This window comes from Aythya fuligula, chromosome 7, assembly GCF_009819795.1.
Source record: "Aythya fuligula isolate bAytFul2 chromosome 7, bAytFul2.pri, whole genome shotgun sequence".
Taxonomy (NCBI): domain Eukaryota; kingdom Metazoa; phylum Chordata; class Aves; order Anseriformes; family Anatidae; genus Aythya; species Aythya fuligula.
This window is the reverse complement of record NC_045565.1, coordinates 29,787,467-29,807,695: the sequence shown is the minus strand read 5'-3', so window position 1 is coordinate 29,807,695 and position 20,229 is coordinate 29,787,467. Positions and strand designations below refer to the sequence as shown.

General features: G+C 32.7%; 1 protein-coding gene across 4 annotated transcripts in view; it reads right to left on the bottom strand.

Moving 5' to 3' along the window:
• Positions 1 to 20,229, bottom strand: part of ATRNL1 (attractin like 1) — a 491,394-nt gene that overhangs the window by 283,992 nt on the left and 187,173 nt on the right. For all 4 annotated transcript variants that reach the window (XM_032190853.1, XM_032190854.1, XM_032190850.1 and 1 more), the window contains exons 22-24: positions 3,168 to 3,262; positions 2,446 to 2,524; positions 1,282 to 1,439 (exon numbers count right to left, since the gene is read on the bottom strand). In XM_032190853.1, coding sequence (XP_032046744.1) covers positions 1,282 to 1,439; positions 2,446 to 2,524; positions 3,168 to 3,262 — 332 coding nt within the window. The remainder of the gene's footprint in view (positions 1 to 1,281; positions 1,440 to 2,445; positions 2,525 to 3,167; positions 3,263 to 20,229) is intronic.

Sequence of the window (20,229 nt, the reverse complement as noted above, 5' to 3'; positions counted from 1 at the left end):
TTTTTACATTCCTCAAAAATAAATATAAAAAAATCTGAGGCAACTGTGGCACATAAGGAAGCAAATCAAAAGTCTGACATAAAGAAAAGAAGAAGGAATGGAATCATTGATTAGGGATTCTCTTTATCAATCATTAAAACACACTGCTATTAGCGTGTTACGCTGCAAATAGCAACAGCACAGGAAGGAGCTGCAATCTGCCAACATCTGACAAAGATTTGCACATCTTAAGAATACATCACCTTAATAATGGTAGTCTTGTAATGATGATAAAGGTATCTTCCAATCTTATAGATGAAAGGAGTGTGTAAAGCATTTGCAGTTTAAATTGTTTCATGAGTCTGTTTAGGAATTTGGCATTCAAACTTGTTTTGTCCTTAGAAAGTGGGGTTGGTGGATGGGAAAGATACCCCTAACCTCAGGGGTTTTATGCATAAATGTTAACTAGTACATATATAAGTGTGAATAAGTTCTGCAAATTTATCTTTGGACACCGTGTAACATATTCACAGATATCTTTCATGTCTGATTATGAAAAGCCTAGCTATAGCCAAAACTTGGTCATCCAACATTAAAAGCACTTGATTGATACAGGGGACACAGTATTTACAAATACAGCTATAGTAATGGTAATTAAATGGTAATTAAAAATATTTCTGGAACTTCTAGCAAAAAATAATACATCACTGTATCTTTTTTTTTTTTTTTTTAGTCTGCCACACATTCCAGAAAATATTAAAAAAATTGATTCCAATGAAGTCAAAGAAGAATATAAATTCCAATCACATACACCTAACATTAACCCCAAAGTATGTAATAATGCACTGCAATGCAGACATTAAACCTTTTAAGGTAGTACGAGGCTAATAAAGGTAATGATTAGTGAAAGATTACAAACAAATATCTAGGTATGTATATACGTAGATACTTGTACGTCATCACATCACATGATGACATACAAGTTTCTGTGTACAAACATATTTATATTTTTTTATGTACACATTTAAAGGCATAAGATATCACAAATTTACATGTATGTTCAATAATGTTAACTTCAGACTTAAAACTGACAGCCTAAAGTCTATCTCATTTGAGAAAGGAAGAAGAAAGCCTCTCAACCTCCAAAAGTACAAACATCATAATGTAACTCCTCTACAAAGAAAATACTATGTAATATTATGCAAATAATACTATTTGTACAATTGCTTTACAAGTGAAATTTAACTTCAACGCAAAGCTAAGATGTCTACATCTCCATAAGCACAAAACAACTGTACTAACCTGTATTTTGATTGGCCATGAAAAATTACTGACATAGACATAGAAAGTGATGTTTGGGTTGCTCCGAAAGTTAAATTTTTCACAAGAAAAGCTGTCTCTGTATTCCTTAATATTAGCCTTAGAAACAACAGGAATCTCTTCTCCAGATATTGTTCCAGCTAAAAAAAAAAACAATAACAATAACATATGATGTCCTGATACAGGACGTCAGAACAGGTATCTCTTCATATACGTACAGAGAATTTATGAAAACTCTTACTCTGGTTTCAAAAAATCATGAACGAAACATAAAATTGATAGAAGTTACATGAACTTTATTCTAAAGTTATTATGGTCAGCTAAACAGCTAATATAGTTTATTCCAGTAATTTATATTCCATTTCAATAAAAACTCATAGGTTCCTGTTGACTAAATTAAAAGAATAAATAGAATTTGAAAACTGTGGTATGTTAAAATACAATACAGAAATAAAATACAGAAATACATCTAAGAAGAAATTTATGAGTTGATGAACCTTCATCAGACTCTGAACCTTCAGGTTTTTATTTTTTACTTTATTACAATTTCATTGAAGCATCATGCTTCTCCTTGGATGTATTTTCAGAAAGTCAATAGAACCAATTCAGAGAAACTATCTAAATAAAGCTTTTCTTCCTTGCTATTAAAACAAAAAGGAGTAATGGGGCTGAAAGTTGGAGAAAAATAGATAAGCAGCTCCTTTTATCAGCACACACAGACGAACTTTATTGTTTGATATCAATGTTAAGGTTAATAATTAAATTTTTAGCTTGAACACTGAAACAAAGAAATTAAAATCTCAGTCTCTACAGTAGTTAAGAAAGCAATTTATCTTAATTAAAATCACAGCATTTCATAACACTGTCATTTAAAAAAATTAAATAGACTACAAGCTTTTTCTACCAAAGTCATTTTAATTGAATAGGAGAGAAAGTTAACATATTAATGAAGCTTTGTTCAAATTGCAAATTATCATCTGAGCTTTAAATAATATAATTAATAATGGCATAATGATAATGGCAAAAGAATACATTTTGTAAAGTTTTATTATCAAAATCAGCAACAAAGAGACAATTGGGTTAAAACAGCTTAAGGGATCATGAAATCATATGGGAAAAAGACATCATACCTAAATTCACCCTTACCTGTAGAGCCAATAGACCATGTAATATTGAGGTTGAAGTTGTTTGATGCATTAATTGATATATCCAAATTTTTATTTGACTGGATACAAAAAACAAGATAATTGAAGTTAACAAAATGTATCAGAATGTATTTGAATATATTGAATGTATTTGATCCGGTGCACAGAACCAAATATACAATCATCTACCATTTTTCAGCTAAAACAGACACTCTAATATACAGCCTTCCAAGACAAAGGCAATTGTCTCTTTTGCTTTGATAAGAATAGGTCACAAGTAAGAATACAACTTCACCAGTTATCTTTTCAGATTGCAAACCACATAGTGAAATAATTGTCTTTGCAAAACTAAATAAAAAAAATGGTATAAAAATACATTTCAATTACAATTCATAAACAATCTTTTTCATCTACTAATAAACATTCCTTAACTAAAGGGTATGCTTCTATAATTCATCTCAAGAAGATACTAGAACTCGTCATTCATGGGACTAATAATAAAATAAACCAGCTGATAAACATTTACAATTGATCTGTGCTCATTGATCTAGCATTTAGAAATTTTTCTCACCAAATGCACAGGAATATTTTCAGTTTCCAAAAAGATTTGAAATATTTCTAATACTTATAGACACTTTACAGACTTTTCATTATGATAAAATATAATGGAAATCTCAGTCATGACTCTTCAAAGCTTGTCTAAAATTAATCATATTTTCTTACCTGCTCTGGATTTGCTATAAAGTTTATGGCAGTGTGATGGCGATCATCCTCTTGTAATAAGCTGAAGGTAAACTGGTAATCAATCAAAAGGCTGTCTGTGGACAAAACAGAATGCAGAAATAAAATAGATTCAAGTGTGCATACATTAATAAAATGTTATGGAAGCACTTAGAAATTCACTGTTCACTTTTATTTTAAAAAGCACAGGGTAATCTAGAAGTCAGGTATATTCATATGACATTTGTACTACAAATTTTTCCTTCAAACTATTAAAGAAACAGAGGCAAGAAACTGCCATGCTATTTCTATCTGTTCCATTTCTATCACTCAACATCAATGGTACTCCTCAATGACCACCTCAGGTTGGCTTAAGTACAGAAGGGAGAAAGGACCCAAGCCATGCTTAACCCTTCCTGAAATGAGAATAAAATGATTGCAAACAGTTGGAAGACAGAGATTTTGAGCCATCCCATGGTATTCCTGAAGATGGACGAATTAAATTAAGTCTTAGCTGGGTCATAGAAACAACTCTAGAAACAACTGTAAAGGAAATTTCTGGAAATTTCAGGCTGAAGCAGGTTTCCAGCACCTCTGTAATACAAGAAAAAGAATCCATCAACACGGATTACTGTTGCTGAAATTCATAGAGGGGTCATGGAGAATCACAGAATACATTGTTCAGGGCAATCGGACAGTCAAGAATCACCAGAGCTCTCAGAGAGTTATTATATAAATATATTATATTTATTATATAAATTGTGTTGCAGTTTAATAATCCTTGTACAACAGGAAGCAGAGGTGGATAGGGTGGATCTTGAATGCTCTGTTACAGGGCCAGATATCTTCAGATCTAACAGAATTCTTTGACCAATATGGCCTTACAAAGATCAAAAGATTCCAGTTTTTCCTCTGTTATGGGAAATAAGGAGGTGCCTTATAAGTGTAAATTTACATGATTCAGATTAGTATTTTCTATTTGTGAAAATATGATTAGACCAAAATTATCTTTGATACTAGACCCTAGTGAATAATTCCGATGCCCTATTTTAATCCCTGTCTTGATAAGATTGTACTAGCCACCAACACCACTCTAGCAGAGCATTACAAATAATAATAAAAAAGTGATCATAAAACCAAATCAGTAAATACAAAGAGTGACAGATTAATTCAAAAGTGGAAAAAAGCAGTGTCAGCCTTTTGTTGGACTCAATAGTGTGCTTACTGCTGACAATCACCTTTTCTGTTGCAACACATCATCTGAAAACATACACTCTTGTATCCCATGGGAAGTCTGACACAGAAGGAGAAAAAAGCTTACTGATCAATGAAATGTGAATGCAGCCCAATTTATTGCCCTAAAAATTGAAGAAAACTTTAACTATTTTTTTCAGAGTATGGAAAGAAAATAAGAGAAGTAAATGAAAGGAATTACAGTCACCACATTTCAATTAATCAAATAAAAATAAATTTTATCATCAAACAGATGCCTTAGACAATGAGTTTTGATTAGGTATTTCAAAGCTTATGAAGGTGAAAGATGAATATATATTTTTTAAATAATAATTTATTGATAGTACTCTACACTTCTATGACTATGTAAATAAAATTAAGAAAGCTTCAGTGACTTTTTTAGTAACAATGTGACATATCTATGTAGTAAGATTATTATTATACCTATTACACAGTAACAGGACAACAAAAGATAGGAAGTAGAGACCGATCCCTATTAAAGGGATTAATAAATCCTTTCATAATTACGACTTGTAAGGCCAAAGGCCTGCAATAATTTGTAAATATGTTAAAATGTGATTTGGTTAGCCTGGGATCCATGAAATACAAATAACTGCTTTAGTACAGATCTTTGCAAATTGTTGTAAATATATTGTGGACTAGCACCACAGCATGCACTTCAACAGATATTCTGGTTACTACAAAGACTACATGCAAGTAGGCCTTCAGGACATGGTATGGTATGGTATGGTTGATTTCTCACAATACAGAGCAAATTTTTAAATGCCATGGTTTTTCTCTAAGCCTAGATTGTGCCCTCTCAGAGATGCAGAATGTCAGCCAAAAACCAGCAGTGATATATGTTTAAGACATCATAAGACAAAAACAAGATTAGAAACATGACTCCTGTCACCCAACCATAAAAAAGAAGCACTTGAGTTTAAAAACTTAAGTCATTTAATCTTTAAAAAAAAAAAAAAAAAAAAAGTTTTTTTCCTGTTTTTAAACATTTTTTTTTTCCTGTTTTTAAACAAATTAGCTAACTAAAAGCAACAACTAAACACACCCCTCTGTTTTACATGCTAAAAGCCAAGGAGTTATGAACATATCTTCCAATGATAAAAGATGTTAAACTAGAGAGATCGCCGTAACTTTACCATCTGTAATCACCCCACCACCACCACCACTTACTTTTAGTCACAAAACAATTGAAATAATAAATCATGAAAAACAGAGTTGGTTATGCATAGCATCTTTTACAGTCAACATGTCCCAAAAAATTTTATGGAGCTATCAATTAGCAATCACTCCATTACTAGTAAGTAGCAGAGACGGTTATATATCCCATGCAGTAGCTGTTATCTCCATTATACTACACAGACAACACTTGTGATTCTCAAAAAGACTTCTGAGTGTAGATACACAGACCTTCAAAGGTGCCACAGCACCTTTCACTTATGGCAAGCCAGCCTTATAAAGTGGGAAGAGATTTCCACTATTCAGAAAGAGCACATTTCTGAGTACTAATGAACACAAATTATGAAGTTTTTATTTCACAGAGACCTGCAGTAGAGGGCAACAAATCATCAAACCTATCTTGAACACAAAGTGGATGCTTGCAAAGTAGAACTATGTATCTCTTCACAGATGATTCAAATTCAGGGAAGATACCTGGAATGTACAAGACTTGAACATGACAAAGAGCACTGCCTATTGCAGTTACATGACTCAACAGTGCAAATTAAAGAGATGATACTATGAAAAGACTTCTTTACATCTTTCTGAGGACTGCAAAAGTATGCTGAAGAAGTTTCTTTTTCCTCACAGCTTGGAGAAAGGTTTATTTTCATAGTAAGGATTCTTCTGGTTAGTGAAAACTTTGAGCAAGATTTGCCTGGATCTATTCTTTCAATCGAACATCCCACATACCTGTATGGCTCTAAAGCTAGATTTTATTAGAGTAAAAATTGGAAGAACTAATTTAAGAGGAAATTCAAAGTGAGAGTAGAAATTAAAAGGGACTGTAAAGAAGTCACTCCTCTACCTATTGCATCTGCATCTTATTCTAATTCCTCCCTCTCCTCCAGGTTTCACCTTCTTCAGACAACAGGCAGAACAAACAACTTTCCTTTGTGCTGTCAAGCTCCATCCTGAACATAAACCCCAATAAATAATCTATGTTAATGCAGTGTAAAAGCACATAAACAAACTAAGCAGTTACTCAGTACATCACACCATGTTTCCCAATTCATAGTGCCATTCAGTCTAGACAGCTTATCTTGTATATATATACAAAATTTAAAGTGAAATGTAATTGTATAAGTATGACTTGTTCTGAATAGTTAAATGTACAAATAGCTAAATGGATAATAGCTGTTTATAGCACACTTAAATAGCTATGTAAAGTACATTCAGTACATATTGTTGACATATAGTTCCACGTATTTAATGTCAGGAATTTAGAGAAGCCTTAGATTGTACTCCATATATTTTTCTTTGTCCTGTAAACTTTGATCAAGCCGACCATAAGTATTTTTACCCTTTAAATAAACATGAGACTTTTCATAAGTGTTTCTGTTTATAAAGACACACTCACATGTAACAGATTGATTCAATCAGGAAATAAATCTTTCACAGCTATACAGAAATTAAGAAATTTCACTGCATTTACATTGTAGCACAGGATGAAAACAAAAGCAGAATACAAATAGTAAACACAATCACCTGCTATATTAGCAACACCTGATAAAAGCAATATTATAATTTTCAGCTGTCTGATCTATACAAAGTTCCGAGTCATTTCAAAATCTGATGAGCACTGAAAATAAAATAAACAAATGCAACCAACATTTATGTAAGAGATAGAATTCAAAATATCATCAATGACCATTAAGTTTCAGAACTTAAACATTTAAGTTAATAGAATGATTTCAGTTAATTATAGAAGAAAATCCTTGACTCTCCAGAAGTACAACTGATACACTGTTTTGTTTTGATTGTGGTTTCATTTTTCCATAAGAAAAAATGAAGTTAAATTTATTAGTTTTTCTTAGGATATCTTCATTTTCACATTTTTTTCCATATGGATTTACACTTGATGATTTAAACAAATAATTTTTTAAAAATCTAGACAATGAATCCCACCTTTGTTCAAGACACATTTCTTCAATCTAGATTTAATTCTCAGCACGTTTTTAATTCACAAAGTGTTAATTAGCTATAATGATTTTCTAAAGAGAGCAAGTAGTTAACTATGTTGACCACTGCATAGATTCTCCTCAGAACTATGGAAAAATGTTAATGACATTACAGAATAACTGTTGCATTCTTTTATTTTTAAAAAGGGAACAAAAAGAATTTACCTGAACCACATCAGCTTTCTAACAGTGACCTGTTTTTCTACAGAGCTCCAGTCTTTTGGAAATACTATACAGTAGACTGTTTCATTTTAGTTTTAGATTGTTTCAGTACAATGTTAATATCCAACCTTTATTTTTCTTTTTTTTTTTTTTTTTTTTTTGCAATCATCCTTCATCATTACATTTTCCCACTTAATATTTTTGAAATAAAAAATAAATAATTGTTGTTGCTTTTTTTTTTTTTTTAATGTATGTTCAGAGTTTCCCCACACCAATGGTTGAGAGAAAGTCACTGAGACATTACCACATAACAAAAGTAATCCTACCACTTCGAGCTGTAAAATGACTGTAAAATGCCTTGCATGTTTGGTCTGCAGTCCAGACCTTCACGTCAAATCTGATACAAGTTACAGGCGACTCAAGCACCAGGCAGAAAGAATTTAAACAGCCACATACTAGGGTATAACCAATAACTCCCCTGAATTTCAATGTCTAAATATTCAGGAAATATTCCTGATGAAAATGTTCTTGAGGACCTAGAAATCTCCTACACAAATGCATCGAGCCCACATCCCACCACCACATGCTGTAGTTTGAATCTACAAGCTTGAGTCAAAGGTTCTCAAGCAGCCAGCCCCGTACTCAGCTATGAAGCTCAGCTACTGCAGAGTTCAGCCACCACGTTGCTGCAGCACAGCCTCCTCTTCAAAGATCTCAACATGTTGCATGCTCCCTTCTTGTTGGTAGTATTAAAACCAGCTCTTCCCATTTTTCCTAGCAGGTTGTGTGCCACTGTCATCTTAGTGTAGGCAAGGGAGGAGCAGCAGCAGGACTCAAACCTCCAGGGAAAAAGGATTCAGTGTGCACGCACATGGAAAGAGGTAAGAGTAAGTCAAATGACACAGGCATTCAGCAGGCAGAGGGGAGTCCTATAGTCTAATTTCTGTTCCCAAGCCCACTCCTTCATTTTGTATTAAAAAATCCGTGAATAGATGAAGATTAAATAGATGAAATAGAAAAAGAATGTTGTGAGCTAAGACCACAATACAATCCTGACATCAACGGTCAAATATAACAAGGTCTTATGGTTATTGAGCCTTTTCTTACCTCTATTTTGAATTTTTCAAAACAATTTACCAATTTTATGGTCAAAAGAAGTTACTAAAATCAATTCAAAATGTCACTAATGAGCACATGTGAGAACACAACAATAATTAGGCAAAGAAAGTCATTTGATTAAATGAGAAAATAAAATTTCAAAGCAACAGTTTAATCCTAATATTGCTGTTAATTTTCAAGACAATGTTCTCTTTCTGACAGCCGTAACTTTCAACATGGCTAATATGGCTTAATATGGGAGTTTTATGCTCACTTTCAACAGGGAATAGACCTATTCTGATACTCAAGCTTTTATATTAAAAGAAAATTGTGTTTTCTAAAATGCCAGATTGTTTCCAAAAGAACAAAGGCTGGACAGAAACATTTAGAGATTTTAGTGAAGTTTTACTTCACTATTTCTGAGTGCCACTAAAACACTTTAAGAATATATAATTATGATATTCTTTAAGAAAATGGATATGTGTAATGTAACTTAGTGATAAAGTTATGTACAAAAAGGTATGTTAAAGAGGAATATCAAGACTGTAAAATGAACCACTACAATCAAGTTTGCCTGTAAATTATTTTTGGGTGAGCGCTCACCTAATGGGCAGCTATTCAGCACTTAGTTCTATGCTCAGTACTCAGTGCTAGACCCATGCCTCATTTACTACACACTACACAAACCCTCTTCTAAAGACCGAATTAATTTCTAATGTGGCTGTCTATAGTATTCATCACTATCATTTTCAAAGTTCTTCAGAAAAGTTAATGAATTTGTTATAACATTACTGTGAGATGAGCAGGCACTATTAGTCCCATTTTATTGGGCAGGAAATGAAACAAAAGAGACCAAGGACAAAAACAATTATCAATTGCGAGTTGCCAATCCAAAACACTTAGAGTTTAATTTTTCATAATATTCCAAATTATATAATACTACATATGATCATTCTTATTTTGCAGCTCCTTCCATCATTCACTGTGATTCTCTCAAGTTTTGCAACAGAATAGGAAAGGAACATACACATTCATCTACATGATCACTGATTTCTACCTCACAAACAGTTCCACTCTGTGTATTGTGGAGGGAAAGAGTATATAGCTATGATATTAAAAAATGTATAATACTGCCTTACTAAAAAAGCAAATCAAAAACAATCATGCCATTTCTTCTGCTTTACTGGCATCCAGTGCCTATGTATCATATTTCAGTAAGGGAATTTTATTAAGTAACTTTAAGAATCAGGGTGGAATAAATTCTAGAAATTTGCTTTTCTTTTGAGTTGAGGACCCTTTCCCGAGGTCCTTCCAGTAAAGCATCCCAGTTCACTTCTGCCAGCAGGGAGGAAAAAATGAACCTGAGCTCCCAGCAAAGGAGCAAAATATATACAACTCAGCACATTCATGGGTCTTGTAACTTTCTATTTTCAGTATTTTGACACCAAAAATTAAAGTTTTGCATAAGTTCTAAGTCAAAAGTCCTGCAGTACATAACATACAGCCATAGAGTATGCTACCAGACCCACAAATAACAAAGCCTAGTTCCTTTCAATGCAACTGTCTGATTCATTCAATTGTCCTTATCTGTCATCCACTGCCTCATTTTCACTGTTACATTAAAATGTTGAAGTTCAACATTGCTTCTCCATTGTGACAAAAAGTCATGTTCTATAAATGCTGAGGGTCATTTGATCTTCTCCTAATCAATGACTGAAGTGATTTTCCATACTTTTTCTTGATAACTTATAATCGCAATTAAAGTGTACTGAAAAGCATGGTATGGGACACCAAACGCTGCCGGAGTGACCTTAGTTCAGAGGGAATCCCTATAGACAACTTGAAATTATGGTGGATAGATAGTCACTAAATTTGCAGTGAGAGATGATACACCTGTAAGAGTGGTAGCCATGAAACAAAATCGAAATGTTTACTAGCAAAGGATGGGTAACAAAAATATGTGAAACCTCTTCATTCACTAAATAAATGTCTGGCCTACTCATACCTACGTACATATTAATAAAAACTTTTAAGATCACAGTTAAGAAATCATATTTCAACCATACATTCCCACCTGTAACATTATTTCAATATTTCCTTTACAATGGAAGGCAACCAGGCAATTACATGCTTGAGTTGGTACATCTTCATGATAATTTTGCATGACCAAATTACACTAATACTATGAATAGAAACCCCATAAAATACTGCTGTTCTATTTTTTACTTCTAGAAACCACCTTTAAAGTTAGAGTTTGAACACTCCCCCACCTGCCATGACTGCAACATCACAGTCAGTCTACCCACATTTTCAATTTTGGGATCTCTCTATTCATGGTGATTCTAGAAGTTAGAGTATAACCTTTTAATTGTTCAAACTGTTTGCCTCTCTCCTGCTCTTCCAAAGTGACTGCTCTCTATTTTCACTGAGAGTTTGTTGAGAACAGTTCTATTTATATTCATCTTTGTCAGCAAAAATGTTGCTTTGGAAACCAAGTTCCATTATCAAATGCTATAAATCAAGTTCATTTGTGACCAAAATAAGTTCCACTTGTATTACATCAAAGTTAGGGGGGTTACCACCAGACCTATTTTCAGTCAGGATAATTGTTTTGAACTTTCAGAGCAGCTGTCTGATTCATTCCATCATCTGTATTGAACAGTCATCCACTGCCTCATTTTCATTGTTATATTAAAATATGTTGGTGTCCAACATTGCTTGTCCATTGTGACAAAACAAAAAGTCATTTACTGTGAAGTCTTCACTATGAAATAGCAAAATTTGCATTTTTTCTATACATAATGAGAGTGGCATGAGTTTTATAAACCTCTAGCAATTCCTATTTATACGCCTCTTTCCATGTACAGAGATCGTGTGAGAATGAATTTCACAGAAGTTCAAAGTTTTAAAAAACATACAGCAACAACAAATCTGTGTTTCTTTTAATGCACTTTAAAAAGATGAACTAGGCTAAAACACTTACAAAAAGACATAGGAACTATTGTCATAACCAACAAATTGGGTAACTAAATATTATTTTAAACACGAATCATTTCTCCTACAATAGTTTTTGGAAAGGAATAGTAAGCTGTCAATTTTGATCCTAACAGAGGACCAGATACAGAAAAATCTGACCCGTGTTAAAATTTTATTCAATTAAATGTTGCTAATAGTCTAGGCTCACTCTACCTTAACTAAAACTTTCTGAAGACAATGGATGTTTTTCTAAAACAGATATTCTCAACAGGGAGGATCAGTAATCCTTGATTCTCTACTGACTCTAGAAAGACCTAGAAGGCTAATTAAGTCTGGACATAGGTTTTAAAATGTAATTGTTTTAGAAGTAATTATGTAGGTATGTAAATGTTATGGTAAGCAAGGGAAGACTTTTTACTGAGATCTAAAAGCTGAGGAACAGTTATAATTACCTTGTTTCTTTAAGCATAGACTTTAAAGATGATTCAAATTTTTTTAAACCATAGACCACAGCCAGATCTCAATTTTTCCACAGATCCTTCACCAAAGTCTTAACTGAAAAAATTACAACAATTGATGCATGTTCTAGAAAGAGCTGTAGACCCTTTACAAGTTCTACACAGCACCATGGTCAACAGAGTTTGGAAAAGCAATGAACTAGAGAACTATGAACAAGGTATTAGAAAAATAAGTAACAACAAAGAAAAGTAAGTGCATCAACTGACAGTTCTTTACCAAAACAGATTTAGAGAAAAGTCCAGGATTTCTCTAATTATGGCATATTTTAAAGCTCATGCCACATGTATTATGTCTAGTCAAAAATATAAATATTACTTGATAGTAAGGACTGCTCTGCCCCATAAATGATATTTTGTGTTTGTCACAATGGGTAATCTTTTTTATATCTTAATTCTTGCAATATTCTTGGAGTGTTATAAAAATGGGAGAGAGCAAAGTACAAAAAGAAAACCAAGAAAATATATCTCATTAAAATATGGAAGACATTCCAACTTATTTCTATCTTAAATTTTCTTTGTGATCTAGATGCTTTGGATGCTTTAAAGCATTTGTATTAATGTTATAATTAATGTGAAAAAATACTTTGCAAAATATTTGCATAAATACTCTCTAACTTAATTCTATGTTTTCTTTAGATACATAGCTTACACATATTGAAAAGATCTCTGATTTGCTCTTCTGGCAACTGATATGGAACATCCATGGAAATACATAATTAAATTATTTTTTAAGTTCATTTTTTTATTGCCAAAGAAGGATGTTTCTCGTCAGTTATTTTAAATCTTGCTCTTAATATGTTCAGTGTATTATATAATCCCTATAAACAAGGTACTTCTTTTCCTTTTAGAAATAAAGAAAGGTACTTTTATTTTAAAATGAATCAATGCCCATAAAACTACTTTAGGCATGTCAAATATGCAAAAAATATTTAAAGAATTGTGCATGCTTTTGTAAATGTACATGCCCAAGTTTTCATACAATTTCAGTATATATTTTCATACAATATTCTAGTTGGATTATTAGCATAGATTTTATCCTGGCTCTTCAATAATTCAACACAGACCTCAGCAATTAAAAAGTAACCTCTGGTTGATCAGGCATTACAAGGAGACAGAACATGTACTTTTCAAAACGGCTATAAATATACACAGATAAGTAGGTACACCTTTAATATCTCAACATTTTCAATTTTTTTTTTCTCCGTTTTTCTCATTATCTAGCTGAACTTTGCTTAAGAAGCCTTAAATCTACAGTCTCAAATGTCAGAACGTACTCCACATTGCTCAACTCTACATGATTTGTACAAAACACACAATGTAAATTGAAGTTGAGATGTTTCAACTTTGCTGATATTCTTTGCTGTTTCTCAAACAATTTTAACGTTTTAGTTCCGAAGACTAAAATCCCTTACAGTAAATGAATCCAGACCACTGTTAGCAAAACTAGTTTATACTGAACAGAAATGCACGTAGTATACCTCAGTGTCCAGCCTCCTGTATTTTAATGTCATGAATTGCAAGAAGTGTTTGTATTGTAAAAAATGCTATGCTAAAGCACTACATCTGCACAATGGACAGCCAAATATTTTTGCATTAGAACTTTGAAAAGAAGATGCAAGATAACACCTTTTCATTTAAAATAAGATCATGTATACTTAAAGTAAAATCTGCTGATTTAAATAATAAAATTCTTACTGCTTTTGGCTCATGCAAGGAATTGAATGCCAATTCAGCAAAAAACATTGATGGAATATTAAAATTTCAATCATTTATAAATGAATTTACATAGCTCAATCATCCAATCTGCACACCCTTTAAAACACATAGGAAGAAATACCTCAACTCTTGTTAGAGACTACAGGCTAACAAGAAGAAATAAACCCAGATTCTTTTCCTCGCTCCATGCAAGTTTTGCTTGTAGGGCTGGCAATTAAGTACGTAAAATAATAAAATATTTGCTTAAGCTAACCAAATGAAAATGATAGAAGGAGAAAAAATGGACCCTGAAATGCTGTTTTTTCTCAACCCCAAAGCAGCCTTCAGAGGAGATTTATTTGTCTCAGAGAGGGAACCTTGGCCACTGAGGCACGGCTCACCAACACCTTTCTGAAATAACTTGCAATACTCAATTTCCACCTCAAACAACTGTCAGACATTAAAAGTAATACTGTATTTTCTTAGCGCTATTTTTTTTTTCTGTAAAACTGTAAAACAGGAACTGGCTACGGCTGTGTTTTCATTAATTTATGACCCTTTTGGCCAGGGAAAGAAAGTATTGCTAATCTAAATGAACCAATGGAATAAAACCTTTCTCATTTATTGTTTTGTCAGACGAGTAGCTTAATACAGAATGATTTCCATTTTTTTCAATGATATCAGACACTAACTTTTTAGGAACTGGATTACCATGCAAAAATGAACATCAAACTATAATGAATACTATGACAGACTGCTCTTGCTATTTGAAAACCACTGATCATGCATATCACTTACATGATCCTATCATGCTGAGCAATCCATTACAATGATCAGGATCAAACGATCAAAGTAACATATTTGCATGATGTAGTTTTACAACATCTTCCTCACGTGAATTTTTTCTTTCCATTATTTATTCTACTGTTCATTTTAATAATGACTTCTCTTCACCTTATCTTTCATTAGCTGTTCCTAAGGCCTAATTCCTAAAGTTCTAACACTTCAAAATCTGTCTAGCCTTATTTTCATAAAACTTTATGTAAGTGGTATCCATTTCTACTCAAGACTAGAATTCTGAAATCATCACTTCATTGACAAAAATTAAAAAGTGTTATTTTTGGCCTTTTAAAATTTTTCTGTTCACATTTTTCACAGCTTGTTGTTTCTCCAAAATTATTCTAATGGCCACAATACTCATTACAAGGGGGTAATGCAGTAGAGCATATTCATTTACTCATAAAATTAAATACAAAAGGACAAATCAAATATATGAACATACTACTTTTCTACCAGTGTATCTTCATATGCCTTGACAGAGACATTTTTCAACTTTCCCTTAATGTCTTGTTTGCTATTGTATCTATTTTGCTAATGTGTATTGCTGCATTTTGACCTCATACAGTTTGCTCTCCCATTTTATGTCAGTATTACCATTTATATCAAGTGTCTAGTAAATTACATTTTGCTGTCAATGGGTTATATTTCTGGTACATATTTTGAAACAATATTTACAATTCAAGCTAAGAAAAAGTAACAATAAACTAATAACAAGGTCTCAAAGATTACTTTATAATATGCTGAAATTGAGCTGAGTTAGTCAGTCAAACTGAGAAAGTCAAACTTGACAATGTCCATATTTTAACATAATATAAATTTTCTTAACATTTATAAAATCCAAGGTTTTACTGTTGTCTTGAAGCAGAAGTGACCCTCTATTTACATGATCAGAGCCTTTTACCCATATACCCTTTAACGACTTCACACTACTAATTCTAAAGCAGAAAACATTACTGAATATTCTCTTGATTTTTACAAACAAATGTGTGCTAAGATTAGGTGGTTCAAGACTCAAGATATCTGAATAATATATCTAGTGATAAGAAGACAGTTTCATTAGGTGCTCAGCCTGTTATAATGAAAGACACTTAGCTATCCTGAACAGTTCATATTTGCCAGTGGTGAAAAACACTCAGCTGGCGTAGACAAGTTACCACATCTTTCAAAGAACTCCAAAAGGAACTAAAAGAAATTCTTCTACAAACCATAAACCCTTTTCCTGTTGAAGTCAGGTTTTGTTTTTGTTTTTCTTCCTATTTCGATTGCTTCAAGATTTTACTACAGATCTTACCTCAAAGTCCCTCTGATCAAGAATTCTCTTTTCCCTGGGAAGTCAGCACTGGAGGCAATTCAACTGTAAACCCATCACAAAGGTAAAAGGTTTTCCCTTCACTGATAGAAGGTAAACTAAAGGAACACTGATGGACCCTTTCCTATTCCATTTGCTTCCCAGGCTTGGAGACCTTTGGGGCCTCCCAGGTGTTTGAGCAGTGGCAATCCCCATCCTTGTGGACATCTTAGGAAAAACAAATACAAACACAGCACACTGTAAGGATTCAAAAATACGCATCCCTATGAATCCCAGGTCAATACAGAGACTATGTAAAACATTGTGTATATGCAGATCTTTGCATCAGTTTCCTTTTGATTCAAAAATCTGTTTAATTCATGGGCTAGAGTCTCTTACGATGAAAAGTATTTCTTCTGAATGAGTTCTCCAAGCCAGTCTCCCTCACAGATGTCCTACCAAGCTTTTCAAAATTTAGATTGTTATTAATAATAATGTTTCACACTATTACATATTAATTAATTGCAATAGTACTTATTATATTTACAAGATAAAAAGATTAAAATATTATAGTACCCAACGGAACAAACAATTAGGTGATAAAGTCTAAATTGGAATTTTATTTGCATACCTTTCTGTTTATCTATTTTTCTTTTCTGCTTAGGACTCAGAAAGATAGCTTATCCAGGGTAATGACCATCTTAATTTGACTAAAGGTAGTCTAAACAAATAGCGTTTCAAAACAAGTAATCACTACAGTAAAATGATCCACTTTCTCAAAAGTCACATAAATAGTACATGCAAGGAGATGCCAGCTAGTAAATGCACTGTTGCATTAAAGCTATCAGAGAAAGAAAATAATCCTTATTTTAATAATAGTGTGATTTCTGACACAGATAAACAAATAAAATCCCCAACACATATATATATATTTATATATTTAACATATATATTAAAAAAAAAGATTCACCTATTCACAGTAAAGTCTGTAGATGACTGGTGACAAAACTGTTTCTTTAGCCTGCCAAAAAAAAAAAAAAAAAACAAAAAAACAAGCCAACCTAGAATTTGGCAAATGAGTATGCAGAGCCTGGGGTGAGATCATGATACTTTATTAGGAGCTTAAGTATCTTGGTTTGGTTATTGGCTTAATTCCCTAGAAGGAAACAATTTTTGTGGTTATTCTAGCTCAGGGCAAAGACTCTTTATCTGTTGTGTTGCTCTTTATATGCTCTCAGTCAGTAGGTTTGTTGAGAGTAATCTTTTCTCAAATTACCCAGAAACATCTGAGTTGAAGGAAAATGTTCCATAAGAATCTTGAAATACTAAGATTTATTTTTAAATAGAACTTCTTAAGGACAATGATAGACATTATTGGTACTGTATTTATAAATAATAAAAATTGGCTCATTCTGTATCAAAGTCAATCAGTGCTAGGTATAATCAGTGGAACTAGTTATTTTAAGTCAAGCATGACAGTTTTACAATAGCAATATGTAGCCAGTTTAAATTAATGTTGTCCTAAAAGGAAACGTGAATTCTACAAATCAGTAGTGAAGAATCTAACTGCTGGTAATATCAATTCAACTAAAACATACACATTTTCAGTAGCTAAAATTTATTGTTTCTGCCCTTCAAGTTTCAACATAATTTTTAAATACATGGAAAATCTCTGTTAACAGTTTTAATAAAAGTGCTACTTGCTATTTATCTTCTAAAATACTCTCCTTGGAATGTTCTTGAGTTTAATCATTTTCTATGTATAGCAAGTCTGCCATCTAGTGCTTTATGGCCATCTCTAGAAGATGTTTTATTTCAGGCTTTTTTTATTATTATTATAATTTTTAATAAAGGATATCATACTCTAAGTTCATGAATGCATGTACATGCATGTGCATATATACACATACACTGCTTAAAAATCCCATTTTGTCTTCTTGGTGACAGCTTGCATTACATGTTTCAACAGCTACTCAGGCCTATTTGTATCTCTAGCATAAAGCCATCTTATAATTGTGTTCATTGACTGTGAGAGCTACTCAAAAACTAAGAGCAACTAAGTGTCATTCCAGATCTATCACCCACCTAGAACAATTCTCTTCAGATGCTGCTTATGTCTGTGCTGTCAGTCAACTCTTCTGTGAAGACAACGACCTAGTTTTCAACCCCTTCATTGTGCCAGATTATGGAAAAGCAGGTTGACCACATAGAAAATTTGGTATATTATTTAAAAAGATTTTTTTCAACAGTTTTGTTTCCTCCCCTCCTTATTTTAAAATTACATTACAAATAACATAAATTTATCGCTGCTGTTGAAAATTGTCCTATATTAGAACTTTGATTATAGTCAGAAAAAAAAATAAAGAAAAAGAAGCATATTCAAATAGTAATGACTGAGCCTGAAATGTATATTGACAGCAAAAATAAGGATGTGTTATGCTACCCTTTTGGTGTGAGACATTATCAAACTGAAGTTTCTAAAAAGTAATTAGAGGTAAAATGCTGCAATGAATTACTTTTAAAATCTGTTCTGTGTATCAAAGCATCTTTCTTGTTAGCAGTATTACAAAAAATAAACAAGCAAAAAGTCAGAAAGGAAAAATACAAACACCTCTAAAGGAATACCAGCACTTTTACTCCAAAGTCCAGATATCAAAAACTAATTAAGGTTTGTCTTCGTTTTTTTTTTTTTTTATCAAGTGACATGAATTTTAAATGAATGGACATTTTGGATATGAGAAGACATATAAGGGATATAAGAAACAAGAGTTTGTTTTTTTTCAGGTACCACTCACTTTGCATAACAATGTCACTTAAAAGATTCAAAATTAAAATTGTATTTCATAAAAGAGTACGAATAATGGTAAGGAACAGCACCTTTCTTTATTTTACCCTTTTTTAAGCTCTGAGGTATCAGCAGTAATGGGGCTACTGCAGCTCCAGGACTGCAATAGAATCCTTACAAGGTTCTACAGCCAGAAGCAAAATTCCCTTCTTCTTCCTCAACTCCCTGCACAGATACCAGATTTTATCTTAAGAGCTTTCTCTGAATACACACTTCATGCTTCCTCACCAATTTCAGATATGAAAGTATCATTCTTCATCTTGGTAAGTTGCTGGTATACCGAGAGAATTGCATATTGCTATCCTTTCTGCATGTACCTCAAGGAAGCAAGGAATAGTGTTATAAACTATAATTATTTTATTGCTGAGAGCATGGAATTGCACAGTAAAGCCTTAAATCTATTATTCAGATTGCTCCCCCCAAAATTGTTACAAAATATTTAGTAGCACACATATGATCATATTTTCCCACAGTGTACTTCAAGTAAAATATAACTAAAATGAAGTAGTAATAATTAAAGTATCCAAAGAATTTTTATAAAATATATTAGTATTGTTTTCTTGCTAGTTATTACGTTGGATTTTTTAGTGATAAACACGTGAGAATTCCACAATGTTTTCTCTGGCTTCCCATTTATTCCCTTCACTTCCACTAGGCTGACAAGGAAAGCTCGGTGGTGCCAAGGCTCTGCCATAGAACTGAACCTTAAGGCTCCTGCAGATGGGCTTACTACCTTCCTTTTTTATATGCTTCAACCCAGAATATTTGCAATGGTGGCTGATTTACTGTGTGAAGGCTTCCACAAATGGCATTTCATAAAACACAGAGCTGAGAGGAAGATTAGAAAGAGCTGTGGAGGAAAACACAATGAAGTTAGGTAAATAGTTGAAATTTTTACATTCTTTCAGACTCTTCTATGGATAGATATTACTGCTTGCTCTTTTTTCAAAGGCTTAAAACCCAACAAATCTCCAAAGACAAATATTCTGGTGAAGATGTGGGGGGGGGGGGAGGTGAAGGAAAAAAAAAAAAAAGAAGAAAAAAAAGAGAGAGAGAGATCCATAAATGGGTTTTAATTTTACAGAAATCCGTGAATTATTTAGCTCACTGCTTTTTTAAATTTTCTTCATAAGTGACCCATCCCCTCCTGACCTCTATTCATTACTGGATTCTCTTTCTCAAAGGTCATGTTCTAATCTCAAAAGCTAAAAAC